Raw genomic sequence first — 18,658 nt, 5'->3', positions numbered from 1 at the left:
GAAAGGCAGTAGTTCTAACCACCAGCCCAGGTATAGTGGTACACAGGTTCTACTTAAGGCAGGCCTTAAGGATGATGAGCTCTGCAGGTAATTTAAAAAAATTATTAAGGATTGACTAAGTGAAGAAAGGCTGCAAAGACTTGTTAGGGAAAGAAAACAGAAGAAAAACAAATAAAAAATGGAAAACTACAACAAACGAAAGTCTTCAGTGGTTCATTGTTTGACGTTGATGACACTAAAGTAGGCAAAGATGAGCATTGTAAGCTGTACTAAGGTGGATGGACCTAATCCTATAAGGACTGGACAGATAATGATGGATTTAGAAGTCAAATTATGAGCAAATTTAAAATTTAAACAGACAACTTTTCTTTTGACAGTGTGGAAGATAGATAGCTGGGAGAAAAAGATCGAAGTCAGAGAATCCTGACAGTAATTCAGGGGAGATGAGGAGAGCCTGAACTGACGCAAAGAATGTGACCATGTGAAAAAATATTTAGAAGAAAAATTTTACAATCGTTTTTCTGTGTGGTTATAAGTAAATGTACAGTCATGTTGGAAACATCTCTTCCCTTTACTGTAGGCTTCCGAGTTCCAGAATTAGATAAGTAAGATCACTTGCTTCGTTACTTTCAGGTTTTCCTATTACAAAAACAGCAGGGAGGAGCAGAGAAAGATGCAGAAAAGATGCATTTTGACATCTAATTATATTGCTAATCTCTGGAACTGGCAAATAGGAGTCTATTCGGGGAAATGTGCTTCTTGCCAGTGACATCTGGCAATTAATGTTAAAATGTGGTTTCTGGCTTGCAAAACCTTAGGATTTGACTGCACAGATTTAAAGAGAATGGGCACTTACTGCTTTTTACAGCAGTGTACTCAAAATCAAAACTTTGCATAAATATATATATGAGCAAATAATGTACATTAATGGTGGATCTACCCATATAACCTTCGATTAAATTCAGCAAATCTAATAGTAAAGTTAAAGACCTTATCCCAGAATACTGGACATGCCAATATCTGACTTAGGCATATCTTTCAGCTCTGCTTCCAGGTCTCAGCTTTTGTCAGGTCACCACTAGCTCTTTTCCCATTTGCCAAATTCATATTCCCCATGTTCTCTCACGCCTTGGGCTGTTTGATCATGCTGTTCCATGTGCCTCCAAAGAAACAAGAAACTTCCCTAATTTTAATGCCCACTTAACTACTTCTCTTTCCAAACTCACTGGAAATCTCAACTTCTCTTCAAATGTTTCTTAAATGCTCTGGCTACATCATACCTTCAATGGTTCCCAAGTGATGTTAGAACAACTTTCTAATTTTCCTACTCACTACTCTATATCAATTCTTACACACTTCCAATCTATCCTTGTGTATGTACATACGTGTGTTGCTTAAGTATATTTTATATATACATATAATCTTACATATGCATAAATGTATATGCTTAATCTTTTTAATTTAATTTATGTGACATAATTTTTGAATGCATGGAGTCCTGAAGTCAGAGTGCTCTTATCTCTCAGAGCCACAATTAATTACCTCATCTTCAACCTGTGGTGGATAATAGAACTGACCTTAAAGCAATAGTTGCCAAACTTGTCTATACAGTGAAATTAACTGGAAAGCTTCAAAAAATACTTATGTGTGCCTTTGCTCCATTCACAGACATCTTATTTGATAGGCCTGAGGTGTTGCCTGGGCTTTAGACATTTTAAAAAGTCTCCTCATGATTCTAATGTGAATGCAAGTTTGGGAACCACTACCTTAAAGAATTGTGAGGATTATATGTGATCATGCATTTGTGAGTTAGTAGCACATTGCCATAAGTAAATACTAAATATTTACTTATTTATTTGTTTGTTAAATTTATTGGGGTGGCATTGGTTAACAAAATTATATAGATTTCAAGTGTACAATTCAATAATACATCATCTGTATATTTTATTTTGTGTTCGCCACCCAAAGTCAAATCTCCTTCTGTGCAAACAAGTTTGGAAACTATTGCTTTAAGGTCAGTTTTATTATCAACCACAGATAAGGTAACTGTGGCTCTGGGAGATTAAAGTACTCTGACTCTAGGACCCCAAGCACTCAAATATTACATCATACAAATTTCAATTAAATTAAAAAAAAAACTCTAAACATATATATTTATGCATATGTAACATTATATGTACACACAAAATATATTTTACCCCTTTTACCCTTATCTACCTCCCCCTTCTCCATCTTTTCCTCTGATAACCATTAAAGTATTGTCTGTGTCTATGAGTTTTTGTTTGTCCTGTTCATTTGTTGTTTCCAGTGTTTATAACAAAACAAAGAGGCAACTAACTGAATGGGAGAAGATATTTGCAAACAATGCCTTTAATAAGGGGCTAATATTCCAAATATATAAAGAACTAATATAACTTAAATACAAAAAAAAATCCAATTAAAAAATGAACAGAGGACCTGAACAGACATTTCTCACAAGAAGATATACAAATGGCTGACAGACATATGAAAAGATGCTCAACTTCACTAGCTACTGGGGAAATACAAATCAAAATCACAATAAGATACTACCTCACGCTTGTTAGAATGGCTGTCATCAATAAGACAAGTAATAACAAGTGTTGCTATAGAGATAAAGGGACCCTCATACACTGCTACTAGGAATGTAAATTGGTTATAGCTACCATGGAAAACAGTGTATGTGTTCCTCAAAAAATTCGGAATAGAATTACCATATGACCCCGCAATCCCTCTTCTGGGCATCTACCCCCAAAATGTGAAAATATTTATATGTAAAGATACATACACTCTCATGTTCATTATTCTTGGTGGCCAAGACATAGAAACATCTGAAGTGTCCTGTGATAGATGATTAGATAGACATTTAAAATAATAATTACTGTTTTTATTTGTAGACTTTGTAAATGGAAAAATCATACTTTATTTATTTTTGTTCATGGCACATAGATGAGATACCTAATACAGAGATGATGGAATTCAATAAATATTTTTTGATTAAATGAATTTACCGCAAAACAGGAGCTTTCAGTTCTATAGGGAAAGGTGGCAGACACACAGATAACTATGATAAAACACAGCATGGAACAACTGAGCTCACAGTACCATGGCTAGTGTAGAGGAGAATCAGGCAAATGCATTTTTCCTGATTGAAACAAGGAGCTAATAAAGAAGATGAAAGAGGAGGAGGAAGAGGAGGATAATAGGCACTAACATTTATAAAGTGATCAGTTCTCTACTGGGCATTGCACAAATAATGAACTCTCAATTTTACAGATGAAGAAGACCCAGAAGTTGAAAAATTTGTCCCAAATTATCCTAGTCAGTGATAAATCCAGGATTTATTTCTGAGTTTTCGATGCCCTAGATTTAGAATACTTAACTGTCCTGCAGAACTGTGAAAACAAAGAATCTCCACCCATCTCTAATCAAAGGAGTTTCATATGGGTGTCTTATGTAAAAATCCATGAATTTAGTGGCATAAGAATTTGTATACTACGCAGGGTATGTTTCTCAGCCCAATCATTGCTATGTTAAAAATTAATTATAAAGAAACTAGAATAATTGAATATCAATAAAGAATAAAGAGGATGCAATGGTATATCCAATTTAGAAACAATTTTTTGGTCTCTTATAATATTAAATATATTTTTAAAAATTAAACATATTTACATATGACCTAACTAGTCTATGTCAATACAAATACCTCTGTATAAATGCTCAGAGCAGAAATATTCATAATAGTCCCAAATTGTATATATATACACGCACACACATATATATACATATACACATATATGTATATATACACACATATATACACACACACACATACATACATATGTATCTGTATATATACACATAACACAATACATACATATCAAAATTCAACAAATTGTTCAATTAAAATGATTAATTTTATTGAATGGAAATTATACTTCAATAGAACTAATTTAAAATGAATGAATAAATGGGAAATTTACTTTCCGGTGGGGAAAAAATGTATGGGAAGTTCCAATTTAGAAACAATTTTTTGGTCTCTTATAATATTAAATATATTTTTAAAAATTAAACATATTTACGTATGACCTAACTAGTCTATGTCAATACAAATACCTCTGTATAAATGCTCAGAGCAGAAATATTCATAATAGTCCCAAATTGGAAACAACCAAATGAAATTAGATGGAATGAAACTGAAAAGAAACAAATAATTGACAAATGCAATAACATGGATAAAAATTCAAAAAGCATTATATTGAGAAACATCTATTGAACGCATCTATTTCTGCTTAACCCCAGTTGCTTAGCTCTAACTTGCAGACTAATTTTTTTCTTTTTTTATATTTGTGCAATTAGAGCCTTTGATTAATACACTTTTCTCTCAACAGAAAGAATAAACAGATAAAACTTCAAAATAAGGAATGATATAATTTATTGTATAAAATTGTGAGTGAAAATTCTATCACTGTTTTGGAAAACCCTAACTAGCATTAAGAAAAGTAATGCCCAACTATGATATGAGAGAAAGCTCATAGAGTTATGAAATAAAATGCAATGATAGCTGACACCTCAGGGTGCTACAGCACCTTCATATATGGGTGATGGAAAGAAATGGACTTTCTACAATTTCCTGGCAAAAATGGGAAGATTCTTGCTTCTGTGCCCAGTGAGTATACCCTGTGGATTCCATTTATATCCTTCTTATCTAAACACAACAGTTCCTCTCAATCCTCTCTCAGGCTTGCCTATGAGCAGCATGAAAAGAGGGGATAAAAAGTTTATCCTAGTTCTGTCTGCATATATTTCAAAAAACAAACTAGAAGAGAATATGAAGGCAATGAGTATTTGCCAAGTGCCCACTAGTTGCTGATTAATATTCCGTCTGTAGTACACATGCTACTTCTACAGTATAGTGATGATTTCCATATTGCACTTGGGACAACAGCTTTGAGAGGTTATGCAGCTTACTTAAATTAATAAGAGCCTGAGTTTTGTCCAAGATTTTTTTAGAACTGAAAACATTTGGTTATCAATATTATAATCGAAAGAAAGTAAATGTTTTACTTAAAAAATAATAATAATAGCTAATGCTTGTACAAATAATAGGTGCCAGGCACTATTGTAAGTTGATAATTTACTTGTATTAACTCATTAGAGTCTCAAAATAATTGTGTGATATAGAAGCTAACATTAATCTCATTTTACAGATGAGAGTGAAAAGAGACACACGGTCACTCATCTTCAAAAACATACTGAAATTGACAGTATTAAACACAGAGGTCTGGATCCAGAGTCTATACTTTTAAGTGCTGCACAAATTCTGCCTCTTGTATGGGTTGGAGATGAAGAGAGTGAGTCCAGTTTTGGATAAAACATGGGCTTAATAAATGTCTAAAATATGAAGATCAATCCAAGTGCTCCCATTTTTTTTCTTTATCACCCAGAATATTTGAGCCTACCTCTTCTTTCACAGCCTAGTAGATAACATTAAATGAGAAAAGTTTTATACCCCATTAAGTAGCAATACAGTTTCTAGTCTCATTAAATTGCTTATTAAAAAGAAATATGAAAATATTAGATTGTGATGTGTTTTTTGGGGATCTATTTTCTGAGTATAATATTTCTATATCATCAACCTCCTTTTCTTTGTCTTTTTGCCTTATATTCACTTTAAAATCAAACATGTAAGTTGGTAACTGGTAAAAGAAAAAGAACCAGAACCAGAACCAAAACTGTGGGCCTCCTGATCAGTCAGAATCATCAACATGTTGTCAAGTTATTGCCAGCATGTAATTCATTGGCTGGAAAGGTAAGCCATCCAGGGCTCACAAGAGGAGAAGAACAAATCAGAGAGGGAAGATGATTTCCATATACAAGCCAGCAGGAGCTTGAACCTTTTTCCCACCACAAAGAGGAGCACTATTCATAAAAATATTGATCGTTCTCTCTGAAATGTATTAATATCCATTAATCAACGTCCCTCATGATTTGACACCATCCTGTCTTCCCCATCTCTTTTCTTGCCTCTTTCTACATGTACCATACATTTCAGCAAGTTTCTATAATTTGTGCAATTAATGCATGTCCAAATCACCCTACCTTTGGCTAGAATGTTTTCTCAATAAAAACAGCATTCCTCACTTACTCATTGACTCCTTCCTTTCTTCTTTCCATCCTTTCTAGGAGTATTTACTGAGTACCTACCAAGCGTAGGCTGTGATGCAACACCTTCAAGGTTTAATCCAATGTTATTCTTCCATGAAGCTTGTCCCAATGTAATAATAAGTTTACTGATCTTTGATCCTCCACTCACTGACTCCTTCCTCAAGAATAATAGATAAAGTGCTTATAAAACGCTTGCTCTATTGTATTAAAATTCATTGTAAACTAGCCTGTCTCCCTTAGTAGACCGAAGGCAGGGCGATTTGTCATCTAGCTTTGTTTTTCTTATGTCTGCTGCAAAATGTCAGCAGCGATAAGGGGAAAAAAGGATGTTAAATAATAAATGCAAATACCCTCTTTCAGAGGCGCATATGCAAATGAATTACTAGTAAGTTAAGTGAAAGGGCTGAATTAAGAAGAAAACCAAACCCTTTCTTATTAGATAAATTAAATGTCTAGGGCCTTGCAATTTAAAGTGTGGCCCACAGACTGTCATAGTTAGCACTCTCTAGAGGCTTGTTTGAAATGCAGAATCTCAAGCCCTATCCAAGATCACTGAATCAAACATCCTTTTAACAAGATACATAGGTGATCCCTACACATGTTAAAATTTATAAAACACCAACCAGAACATCCTCATTTAGTAAAGCTGGGTATTATTTTTAAAACAGCTCGAATTGAACAGGCAATCTATAAGACTGTGCTTGCTTCTTACTGGACTCTTATGGACTCATGTAACATGAAAATCCAAGTGGTATGCAAATAAAAGGGCTCAAATAAATGAAAATATAAATGTAGGATGATCATTATCAACAATGTATCTAAAGTAAAAACACAGTGAACACATGAATGAGGGGGGTGATATAATATTGAGTTAATATAGTTTCTGCTCAACTGGAAATAAAAAAAAAATCCAGAGAGCTATTTTTAATAATATTGTGATAGCTTGCTGAAAAGTGAAAGGGTTAAAGAATAATTAAAACCTGAAACTGGACAAAAGAAGTCTATACCTTAGGCCTAGTTTCTGGAACCCCTAACCGCATTCTGTTAATCATGAAACTTGTAACAATGAGCTCATACGCTAACTGCCAATTTTAGCTTGCGTAACCCTGCTTGCTTGCGTGGCGTGAAAAATAATCAATTGTATATAAGCTGAAAATTACTGTTTGGCCATCGCCCATAGGAACACTGGCTATTGCCCATGGGAACATAGGCAATGACCCATAGGAACATAACATTCTAACAACAGGCTTTCTGCTTCTGTACTCCCCGCTTACACACCTGACCTGACCAGTGGGTTGACAGGTAGTGAATAGGAGAAAGATGGACCTTTGTGTTTAAGACAGAATGAGGAATGGGATTTAGGGCTTAAAAACTTTGTATCTTGGCATTTCGGGGCTGCTCCTTTGTACAGGACAGCCGCCGGCTAATAAACAGCCTTTAAGAGCATACTTGGTTTGGTCTATTCTATACAGGCCACAACAATATTATTTTAGGAGATTTTATAGATTTTAATGAATAAATTATCAATATATGAGAATATCAAATTTGTCCAAGATAGAACCAAGAATGAAGCTAAATTATTATAGCGAAACTGTGTATACATCTAACTAAGATTAGGGACAATTTCCATCTATTATTCCTGCAAACTATATGTTAAAGGCAATTGAAAGTAAGAATGTAATCTTTTATATCTCTGTCTCCAGACAAAGGTCAATGGCAATGATGTTAAGAAATTGCATTTAGTTCTTGGTCATTTTTTTAAAAATTTATTTTATTTTTTATTATTTTTATTATGATGATATTGGTTAATGAAATCTAGTAAGTTTCAGGTGTATAATTTATCAGTAAGGCATATATATATATACACATATATATATTTATATATATTTATCAATAAGGCATATATGTATACATATGTGTACATATATGTATGCAATATATATATGCAAATATATATACACATATGTATGCAATATATATATATATATATTGCATTGTGTTAGCTTTTGGTCTTTATATCAATTTATTTTAATAAAAAAAGTCATGTAAAAATTTAAAGTATACATATCCCAACAATTTCATTTCCAAAAAGCTATTATGACCTTAGTCCTTGATTGTCATATAAATACTAAATAAAAACAAAAATAAAAACATGAGCTATTTTCTCTCCAGAATGTTATCTTTTTTTTTCATTCATTTATAAATAAATAATACTAATGTGTTTGCCTAAAATGAAGGGGATGAACTTCTCTTTCCTTGGCTTCCAAGGCTGCTCTGTATCTTAAAGGAGAAAAAATGGCCTGGAATTCAGTTTTACATGTCTCAGAGACTGCAAAGTAGGAAGGCCTGTGTTGAGATGTGATACATTTCTTGAATGAGAATAAAAAAACAATTGTTTAGACTCTAAAAATGTCCCATATTATTTTGATAAATAAATTTCTCTCTAGGGGGAAATAAATCCCAAAACAAAATCAATTTATTGAAAATGAAATGTATATAAAACATTTTGCAAAATTCATTTGCATATATAATCTCATTTGATCCTGTTAAATAATTTTGAAGTATGTATATTAATCTTATACATAGTTTTCAGACACAGGAATTGATACCCAACAAGGCTAAATGACTCCTTTTGCTCAGTTTCCAGGTATGTGAAAGAGCTAATAAAGAACCTGATCCTTTGAAGGTAACCATATATCCTTTTCATCACCTCAGGGGACATTTTCTAAGGAAGAAATGGTCAAAATAGTCAGTAGATGATGTTTAAGCTTGATATAAGTAAGAACTTTCATAATCAAAATTCTAAAATAGTCTTCCTTAGCTGTGTTTTTATTTTCCTTCTCTTGTACCACTTCCAGGCCCCATTGTAGGTGTTTCTTAATTGTGCTCTGTGGTTCACCTGACTCGTTGTAGGAAGCACTGATTAAGCAAAACGATTTTATCTAAAATATGTTCATAGAGTTTGCACATCTCACTTAACATATCCCATATGGATAATTCCAGCCTCAGGGAAGTTTTACATTTTTATCGCTGGAGGCAGCATTGCAGCGGTTGAGGCAGGATGGGAGGATATGCTAGTTGTGACTTTGATAAAAGAAGAGATCACAAGCTGTACATGTCTTTTTATGAACTATGAAATTTATTTAAAACTGAAAAATTTGACTTCTGCCTAAGAAACATGAATTCAGAGCACTGAAATGATTTTCATCATCTACCTTGCCCCACCTTACCTTCCCAGTTTATTTCACTATTAGCAATAAATCGAGTTCCACTCTTTGCTAACACCATAATGTTCCTAGGACTAAAAACATGCACTCAAATTTCACTTCTGAAGGCGTCTTAGAAGAGTGGATATAGAGAATAGAAAGAGCAAATAAAAGCAAAGAATAAAGAAGGAACCAGAACAAGAAGATGGTGGGAAAATGAACATTAATTTAGAGATGAGCCTGGCATTTCTATGGAAATCAATAGGCATTAAAAAACAAAACAAAAACAAACAAACAAACAAAAAACTGCTATTATCGAGAGTGAGAAGGGGATTCTCCAACAGTCAGAATTTTGTAAGAAGGGATGAAACCTATTTTGAAATGTTGTGAACCTTAATCACTGAACATCTGTAATCTCAGGGAGATTAACCAATTATCATTCAAGAGACTGGAAGCAAAGATGTTACAAGACCTTTCTAATGTGAAGGTTCTATGTTGTTGAAAATATTTGTTGGACTTGTTTCTTGAATGGGGTTAGTTTAATGCAAATGGTAACAGTACAGACTGAGATACCCGAAATCTTTCTTTAAGAGATGTATCAGGGACAATTGAAGTGGTGGTGTTGTCATAGTGAAAGTCGCCCGGGGTGTACCACTTAGAGATTCTGCTCTTGCCTTCACAAGCTGTACATGTCTTTTTATGAACTATGAAATTTATTGAGAACTCTCCTTTTTAAAATTCTGAATTATGTCTGTTGCAGCAGCTTTGTATGCAATTACTTTCAGAAGTAATTGGCTTCTTTTTATCATGCATAGGTTAACAAACATACTAGTAACAGAGTGACAGCAGTGAAATAAAGTAAAATAAAGCAAGTAAATTCATAAAGGTGCTTATGAAATGTCTCCTGCCATGACAAAGGGGAATATTTAAATGTGCTGACAAGAAAAAAGTATTCAAAGGAAAACAATAACTTGCTCTTGTTTTCTGAAATTACAGTTGGCATCACCATTAATACTAAGAATATGGAAAACAAAGCATTTTTAAAAATTGTATAATGAGTGAAATTATTGTGTTTTCTTCAGTTATTTATTTGTATTTTACATTCAAAATAAAAATATATATATATTTAGAATAGGGATACTACTAAAATTCTACATTTTAATTAGAGATGAAAGCTACTTGAGTACATTTTATGTTCCTAAGCACTTTAGGGTGCTCAGATTTGACTCTACAACTGGCCATTATTTCTAATCGATAGTTTTAGAACCTAAGACAAGTTCTGATCAGAAATATGTGTTGAACTTGTCGTGTGATTGAAAGAAACAGAAGACATCTCACATTGAAAAATAATATGTATATATATGTATATGTAATGTACTGAAAATAGAAGCTTTTTGGATCTAAAGAAACCAGTACATCAAGTTGGTGGCTCTTGTGCTTAGAACTGAATTGGAACTCAATATCTCAGACAAGTTCTACTAAGAGAGTGATTTTTCCCAAAGGTCTCACGGTGGCACCACTGTTCTATATATGCTCCAAGGAAATGTACAAAGTCAGCTGAACCTAAGAAAGGTTCGGGATCCCTCTCAGTGGGAGGACATCTTGCTAAGCCAAGACACACACGTTACATGATGAATTAGACAAGAATAGGTAAGGAAAATCAGCAATTCAAGGTTCCCCCCACCACCAACACCCTTTCAGGGCCAAGGAGAAATATTCTAGGGCTGATCTAAAGTTAATTGCCTTCATTCTGATTTTCTGCAAAGATTCCCACTTGTGCCTTATTATTTTTTTTTAACATTACTTAGTTTATAGACCACTTCTTTACAATGTCATTGTAAATATATAACAATTTAAGACAAGGTGAGGAAATCTTGCAAGAGCAGTTCACCAGAGACTGAAGACTGGCCACAGGCAAAATATTTCGAGCTCATTCAGGGATGGCAAATAGGTTTATCTTGAGTACCAACTGTCACTAATTTGTAGGAGTTGTTTCAAATCCTGGCATGAGAATGATATCAAAGCTAAATCCAAGCTCAGTGTGAAAAACACCCTGACCCATTAGCCAGGTATGTAATAAGCACAGGGGTGGGATGGGGATACACAAAGGTATTCAATTTTTAAAATGCATTTGCAATACCTGACATAAACCGTTTAAAATGTTTTGTCTTCCTATTTGATAGGTCACAACATAATTTTTTTTCAGATCCTGAACGAGTTGTAAAATGTAGTTAATATGGTACAATTTTAAAAACATTATTTTAAACTCTGGGCTTGGTTTTTTAAAAAGTTCTATACTTTTAGTGATTTTCAGTATTTAGGATATTCCCAATTTTTGGAATAAAAATTAATATTCTATTAAATTTAAATTTGTCATGATTTCTGATAAGAAACATATGTGCTCTTTTAAAACCTGCATATCTACTTCATTATCTGGTAAAAAATGAAAAAATAAGTGAGGCTAGCTGGCTTTTGTGTTTTAATCACAGAAGCAACAAGGCTAAAAAGTTAGGTTGGATTGGACAAAGTCAGTTCATTTTTCTCCTGTTTCCTACCACAGAACATACCCTTATCCTATAGTTTTAAAATAGTGGAATGTATCACAAGAATATAAGGAGTCAGAAAAGAAATCTCTGTCCCAAGCAATTGCCAATTCTAAACTGAAGGTATCTTATTCTGAACTGAAAATGCTTGCTTTTAAGAAAATGCATTGAATTTAGTTACCAACAGATATTTTATTTTTAAGTTATCAAGTTATATTTCCAGCTATGCATGTCTGCCCTTTATATCTTTGAGTGTATAAGAAAACATTTCTTAAAAGTGTAATCTCTAAGTAACTTGAAGATACAAAATAGAAATTTAACTGAGGAAAATGTGATATAGTGGTTAAATGACAAATTAGAATTAAACTCTCCAGTTACTAGTTTTATGATTGATTTCAGACAAGTTCTATGAAGTCTTCTAACTTCTCTAGCTCCTGTTTTTATGATTCACAATGAGGTGGCAAAATTACCTGCTCTGACTGATTTATCAAATCATTTTGAGGCAAAACTGAATGTGTTTTGAAAACCTTAGTTTGTTAAATCATTTAAGAAAGTAAAATCACTAACCCCTCTAACCAATTCTGCAAGATATTTACATTTTTAGGGCCAAAGCTCTTTTAACTGGATTTTAACTGACACATGATACATGAATGGCATTGAAAATGCTTAGTTCATTAAAAAATGGTTTAATATGTAGATGAGGTAAATATGAGTTGATGAGAAACAGATGTACAAAAATTATCTTAAATTGCACAAGAGTTTAAAAATTAAGGGGCAACTGCTTCACAAAATTCTCTTATAGAAGAATCAAATAATCAGAAAATAATATGACACTTGTTGGTATTCATACATTGAAATTCATGTGGCAATGTTCCTGTGTTCAGGATCAGACAAGAGTGGAGATACCAAGTTGGACACATCTGCTTTTTAGAGAAAATACTAATGAGACTAAATGCCATTTTGATGTCTAAGTTCCCGAAGAAATGGGTATATCTTGTCTATCACCAAATATGCCAGAATTATTGTCAGAATTTCAATACAATGGTATAAATATATATGTTATAGAAAGAGACTTGATCCATAATACTCCCACAAATCAATTCAACTTAAAATAAATTATAGAATAGAATAGAATAGAATAGAATAGAATAGAATAGAATAGAATAGAATAGAATAGATAGAATAGAATGGAATAGTGATGGTTTCAATCTGTTAATATATTTGGTTTGTAAATAAATATTTTGGTGGCCTTGAGTAGGTGTCAAATTTCTCAAGGTCTAGGTTCCCTCATTGTGAAGTGAATCCTACAACTTCTCCTCTCTATCTCATAGAGATTTTAATGAGGATCAAATGAAATAATGTACTAACTTGTATACAATGCTAATATGTAATATTTATAATTAATAATATACATAAGGAATTATTTTATCACTAGACTAATAAACTCCTTATAAGCAGTAATTTAATATAGTCATCATTTTTTAAAACACTGAATGACACAATTATTAAATTGATTTTATTCAATAAATAACAGAAATAATCACAGAATGAGTATCCTTCAGCAGAGACCTAATATGTCATATTTCTTTTTATGAAACAAATCGAAGCACCCAAATTGACTCTCTCAGAAGGTTGAAATGTGGAGGAAAAGGATCGATATTGGGAACAAAAATAAGTTTATCCATCTGAAACTTATGGTCAGGGCACTGACAAAGAGTTCTTAAGCATAATAGGACAAAGCAAGATGGAATATTCAACATGTGCTATAATGAGTAACTTATTTTTGACAAGGACACTAAGAACACACAATGCTAAAATAACAGTCTCTTTGATAAATGGTGCTGGGAAGAATTGGAAAGACACATGTGAAAGAACGAAACTGGATCCCTATCTTTCACCACTCATAAAAATTACCTCAAAGTGGATTAAAGACTTAAATGTAAGTCTGAAACCATAAAACTCCTAGAATAAAACATAGAGAAAAAATTCTTGACATAATTCTTGACAATAATTTCTTGGATAAGAAACCAAAGGCACGAAAAAACAAAAGTAAAAATAAGTCATCAGAAATATATCAAACGAAAGAACTACTGTACCCAAACGGAAAAATAAAGATCAATAAATTGAAATAGCAACCTATAAAATGGAAGAAAATATTTGCAAATGATATATCTGATAAGGTGTTAATATCCAATATATATGAAGAACTCATACAATTCAATAGCAGAAAAGTAAATAATCCAATTCAAAAATTGGCAAAGAACTTGGACAGAAGTTTTTCAAAAAAGATACACAAATGGCCAACAGGAATATGAAAAGGTGCTCAACATCATTAATCATTAGGGAAATGAAAATCAAAACCACCATCAGATATAACCTCAGACTTTTTAGAATGGCAATTATCAAAAAGATAAGAGATCACATATTTTGGCAAGGATGTGGAGAAAAGGGAATCCTTATACGCTGTTGATGTGAATGTAAATTGGTACAATTATTATGGAAAACTGTATGTCAGTTCCTCAAAGAGTTAAAAATAGAACTATTATATTACCCAGCAATCTCACTTCTGTATATATATCGGAGGGATTTGAAATCAGTATCTCAATGAGATATCAACATAGTCCTGTTCAATGTAGCATAATTCACAGTAGCCATGATATGAAATCAACCTAAATGTCTTTTTGTGGATGAATGAATAAAAATGTAGTATATATACTCAATGGAATATTATTTAGCGATAAAAAAGGAAATCCTGTTATTTGTGACGATATGTTTGGACCTGGAGGTCATTAGAATAAGTGAAATAAGCCAGTTTAACATTTTCTAATAATTTTAGTGAATTACTTTAGTCAGATACATGTTCAATAAAAAGCTATACCTCAAGTTAAAAATAAGACAGGACTTTTCATCACAGTATAAACTAAAATGACAGATAATACCACATATACATATGAATTTACATATGTTTATAAGGAAAAATTAAGTCACTTTTGGCATGCACATGTCAGAAAATTATTCATTTAAATTTTTATGAAGAAATAATTAAAAGATATCTTTATGTTCTAAAATTATGTAAAAAATCAGACTCTATTATATAGAATATATAGTTATATATATTAATCACAATGAGGATTATACCTCAACAAAAAGAGCTAGATAGAAATATTTCAAAATATTGTGTATTTCTTCCTAATGATGGAATTTAAAATGTTTTCTTTTCGCTCTGTACTTTTTGACACTTTCTGAAATTTGCCTACAATGAGAAAATAATACTTTTGGAAAAAAAAAAGTGTATGTGTAAATAAAACAAGAGTAGCAAAACGGAGAGTAGGTGATCCAGAGAATATCAGCTTCAAGTGCAATCAAGGAGGATAGAAAGTAACTCAAGTCCTGGGCAACTAACAGTCAGCAGGGCCTCATTTCTTTCTTTAGTAAAACATGTTTACTGCTGCCGGCAGCCTTCCCAAATCAAAAGCCAGTCTCGAATATTAATAAGGACATTGAATTTATCAACATATCTTGCAATTATCAGCACACACCATTATTTTTAGGATGAAATTTAAGTGCTTCAGCAGCAAGCATTGCTCCATCAAAGTCTATCTTTACTAAAATCCATCAAATCTATTTAAAAGTGAAGAGATTCTCAAGGAAACTACTGGAAATGGAATTTTTTACTACTCATCTCAGGGGTCGGCAAAATATTACCAAAGATATTTTGTTGGCTCATTTTGAAAGGTGCATGGATGAATTTCTGTGGTCACAGACTCTTTAGGGCTACATACATCACTTTCTACTATCTATTGCCCTGACATGTCTATTTATGTATGTATATAGGTACAAATGTATGTATGTACATACATATACATGTATGTGTTGTGTATTCATTCATTTATTCATTTGCATGATTCATTTAACATATGCTTATACAAGACCTAAATGTACACTATATACTAGTAAGCAAATCAGAAGAATTTGCTGCCATCAAGATGTGTGAATGATTATATTATAGCAGAAACTATTGGTTGTCTCCCCATCAGTAATCCCCTTCCTTTTTACTTTATATCTAAAAGAAGCAATCTTTCGCAATAGAAGATGAAAACACCAAGGTCTCACTTTTGCATAGATATACGACCAAGTTTGGGAAGACTTCTTAAAAAAATTTTTCTCCTTTATAAAAATTATGACACTGAGGACAAGTCTCCTCACCCCCCGACTTTTTGTTCTCTGACTTTGCACACAGTTGAACGAAGACAACATATAGATCTTTAGCCACTATCATAATGCAATGAGGAATCAAAGCTTAAAGAAAGTAAGTCGAGGATTGTGACATGGAAAGTAGGAAAGCCAAACAAACAAACGAAAAACCCTGGGTCGTAGTAGATACTGTTTAGCTCCTGAATAAGCTGTAAAATTGTCATGCTTCTAGACCTCTTGTTATTTTAGTTATTAAAAATCTTGCTGCTAAACAACTTTGTGTGGAGAGTATAAACTGAAGGCATCCTTATTTATGCAACGTCGAGGTCTACTCATACACAGTTCACCTGATTTCATATGTAAGTTCTCTTCTCCAAATGGCATGGAATAACAAGGCTTACCGATAATGTCTCATTTTCAAGTCATAAAGATTTCCAACAAATCCTAATTTTGGTCATTTTAAAAGATGATAAATTACTAATTTATATTCAATAACTGGCATATTATAAATTAAAAAAATCAGTGAAAATTATTTGATCTCCTCGTTTTCGTCTCCCAACTGTTCTTTCTATAACTGTTCAATTTGAGAAATGAAATTCAAAAGACTTTAAAAGCCTCACGTAATATTCTATCTTTACATAAATCTGTCATCCTAATACCTAAAATTTATCAGGTCTTGGAAATTTGATTTCTTTATTACATTTCTGATATTAAGTTAAATTAATTCATAGAGAACTAGAAATTTCTTTGCAAATGAAAACACACACATACACTCCCCACCCCCTTACCCCCAGTTTCAATTATTTATTGTTCATGACTGCAAAAAGCTAAGGCCAAACTCAGTGTAACAGTTAAGATATCCTGAGCTGAAGAGTCTCAGTATGAAAAATTAAAGTTAGGCAAATATCTTCTGTTTCATACTTTTATCTTATTTATTTATTACATACAATGAGCAGAGTACTAAGAAGTAGGAATCAGTAAGCATTAATGAGAATTAATTAACAGTTTTCCTGGTGTTCTGGGGAATGTCTTGTAAATGAGGTCAAAGGAAAGGCAAGAAGCATATTTATGGAAGAACAAATGGTAAGATGCTCCCACATGGAATGAGCATTTAATAAATATTGGTTGACACAATAGAAACACTTTCTCATGACTCTAAGCCCAAAGTGAAGATGCCAAAGAAGAGAGATGAGTCTTTTTTCATTGCTTCTATTAGAAAAATTGAGGGATTTTTCAAACCATTAAATAAAATGGGGAATTACCTCTCTTTAAACAGACATTTGCAGATGGGGCTGATCATTGTAGTGAAAACATTTTTAAAAATCAATATTATGCACAAAGTAATCTGCACTTATTATTTATTGAAAAAAATTATCATTTCCTACTAACAAGAGCCTAATATGCTATCACTCACCTACATTTCCTACATTTAGCAATACAGATGTACCACAAGCACAACTATTAAAGGTATCTGCCTCTTATTTCCCACGCTCCAGGGAGAAAGTATTTGTATTAACTTTCTCTTGCTGCTATAACAAGCTAACATGAATTAAGTGGCTTAAAACAACACAAATTTATTCCCTTACAGTCCTGAAGTCAGAAGTCTAAAATGAATTTTATAGGATTAAAATCAAAGTGTTGGCAGGGCTTTACATTGTCTGTTTTCACCCAGTTTCTGTGGTGACATCATTTTCTTCTTATTTAGGCCTTCTAGTTTCACTCTTATAAAGACTTGTGCAATTATATTTAGGACCCACCTGGCTAATTTGGGATAATTTTCCCATTTCAAGATTCTTAATCAGCCTGCAAAGTCTCCTTTGTCGTAAAAAAAAAAAAATAACATTATTAGGTTCCTGAAATTATCAAGTGACTGTCCTTGGTAGGGGGCATTATTCAGTCTATCACATCCATAGTTTGTGGTAGATGTCTAACTTTGCATAGGTCCTGACGTGATAGTCTTGTAAAGAAAAGTATCAATAGCCAAAAGCAATCAACAATAAATATGAAGACTCTCTGTAATAAAGAGATTTATGAAGGATATCTAGAAGTTGAAAATGTAGGTTGCCAGTGGACCTCATCTCTGGAAACTTGTTCAATATGTGTTCTCCTTAATGTAAATATTCCAAAAAACAATATCCTTCAACATTGAATTAAAGTAATTAAAGGTTACAAAGGGACTTTAAATACTTTGTAACAATGCCTGCCTTTGATTAAGAAAGTATCCAGGAAACTATAACTGCATTTATCTCTATTAAGTAGGTAAGAAAATTAAAACATTTTAAATGCAGTCAAATGCAACTTCAATATTAATGAAAATTAGTAAATTTAAGCTAAATCATATTTTAGATAGTTTATTTATTGGGCTAGCAAGTTGGAGGGGAAAGGGAGAAAGATACTCACCTTAAATAACAAATCCTTTTTCCCATACCGAAGCTCTTTCAACTGGGCTTGGATTTTTTTTGACTGAAAGAGCAGAAACATGAATTAGTGCCTTAATTTCATTTATATTTTCAAACTTGAAGGTTAAAA

At 32.6% G+C, this 18,658-nt stretch overlaps 1 protein-coding gene across 4 annotated transcripts in view; it reads right to left on the bottom strand.

The window, feature by feature from the left end:
• The window catches only part of LUZP2 (leucine zipper protein 2), a 390,997-nt gene that overhangs the window by 78,556 nt on the left and 293,783 nt on the right, over positions 1 to 18,658 (bottom strand). For all 4 annotated transcript variants that reach the window (XM_039865935.1, XM_039865945.1, XM_039865920.1 and 1 more), the window contains one exon: positions 18,530 to 18,592. In XM_039865935.1, coding sequence (XP_039721869.1) covers positions 18,530 to 18,592 — 63 coding nt within the window. The remainder of the gene's footprint in view (positions 1 to 18,529; positions 18,593 to 18,658) is intronic.

The sequence above is a fragment of the Pteropus medius genome, unplaced genomic scaffold (genome assembly GCF_902729225.1).
Source record: "Pteropus medius unplaced genomic scaffold, Ma_sr-lr_union100, whole genome shotgun sequence".
Taxonomy (NCBI): domain Eukaryota; kingdom Metazoa; phylum Chordata; class Mammalia; order Chiroptera; family Pteropodidae; genus Pteropus; species Pteropus medius.
The sequence above is the reverse complement of the archived record's forward strand: the minus strand, read 5'-3'. Positions and strand labels throughout refer to the sequence as shown.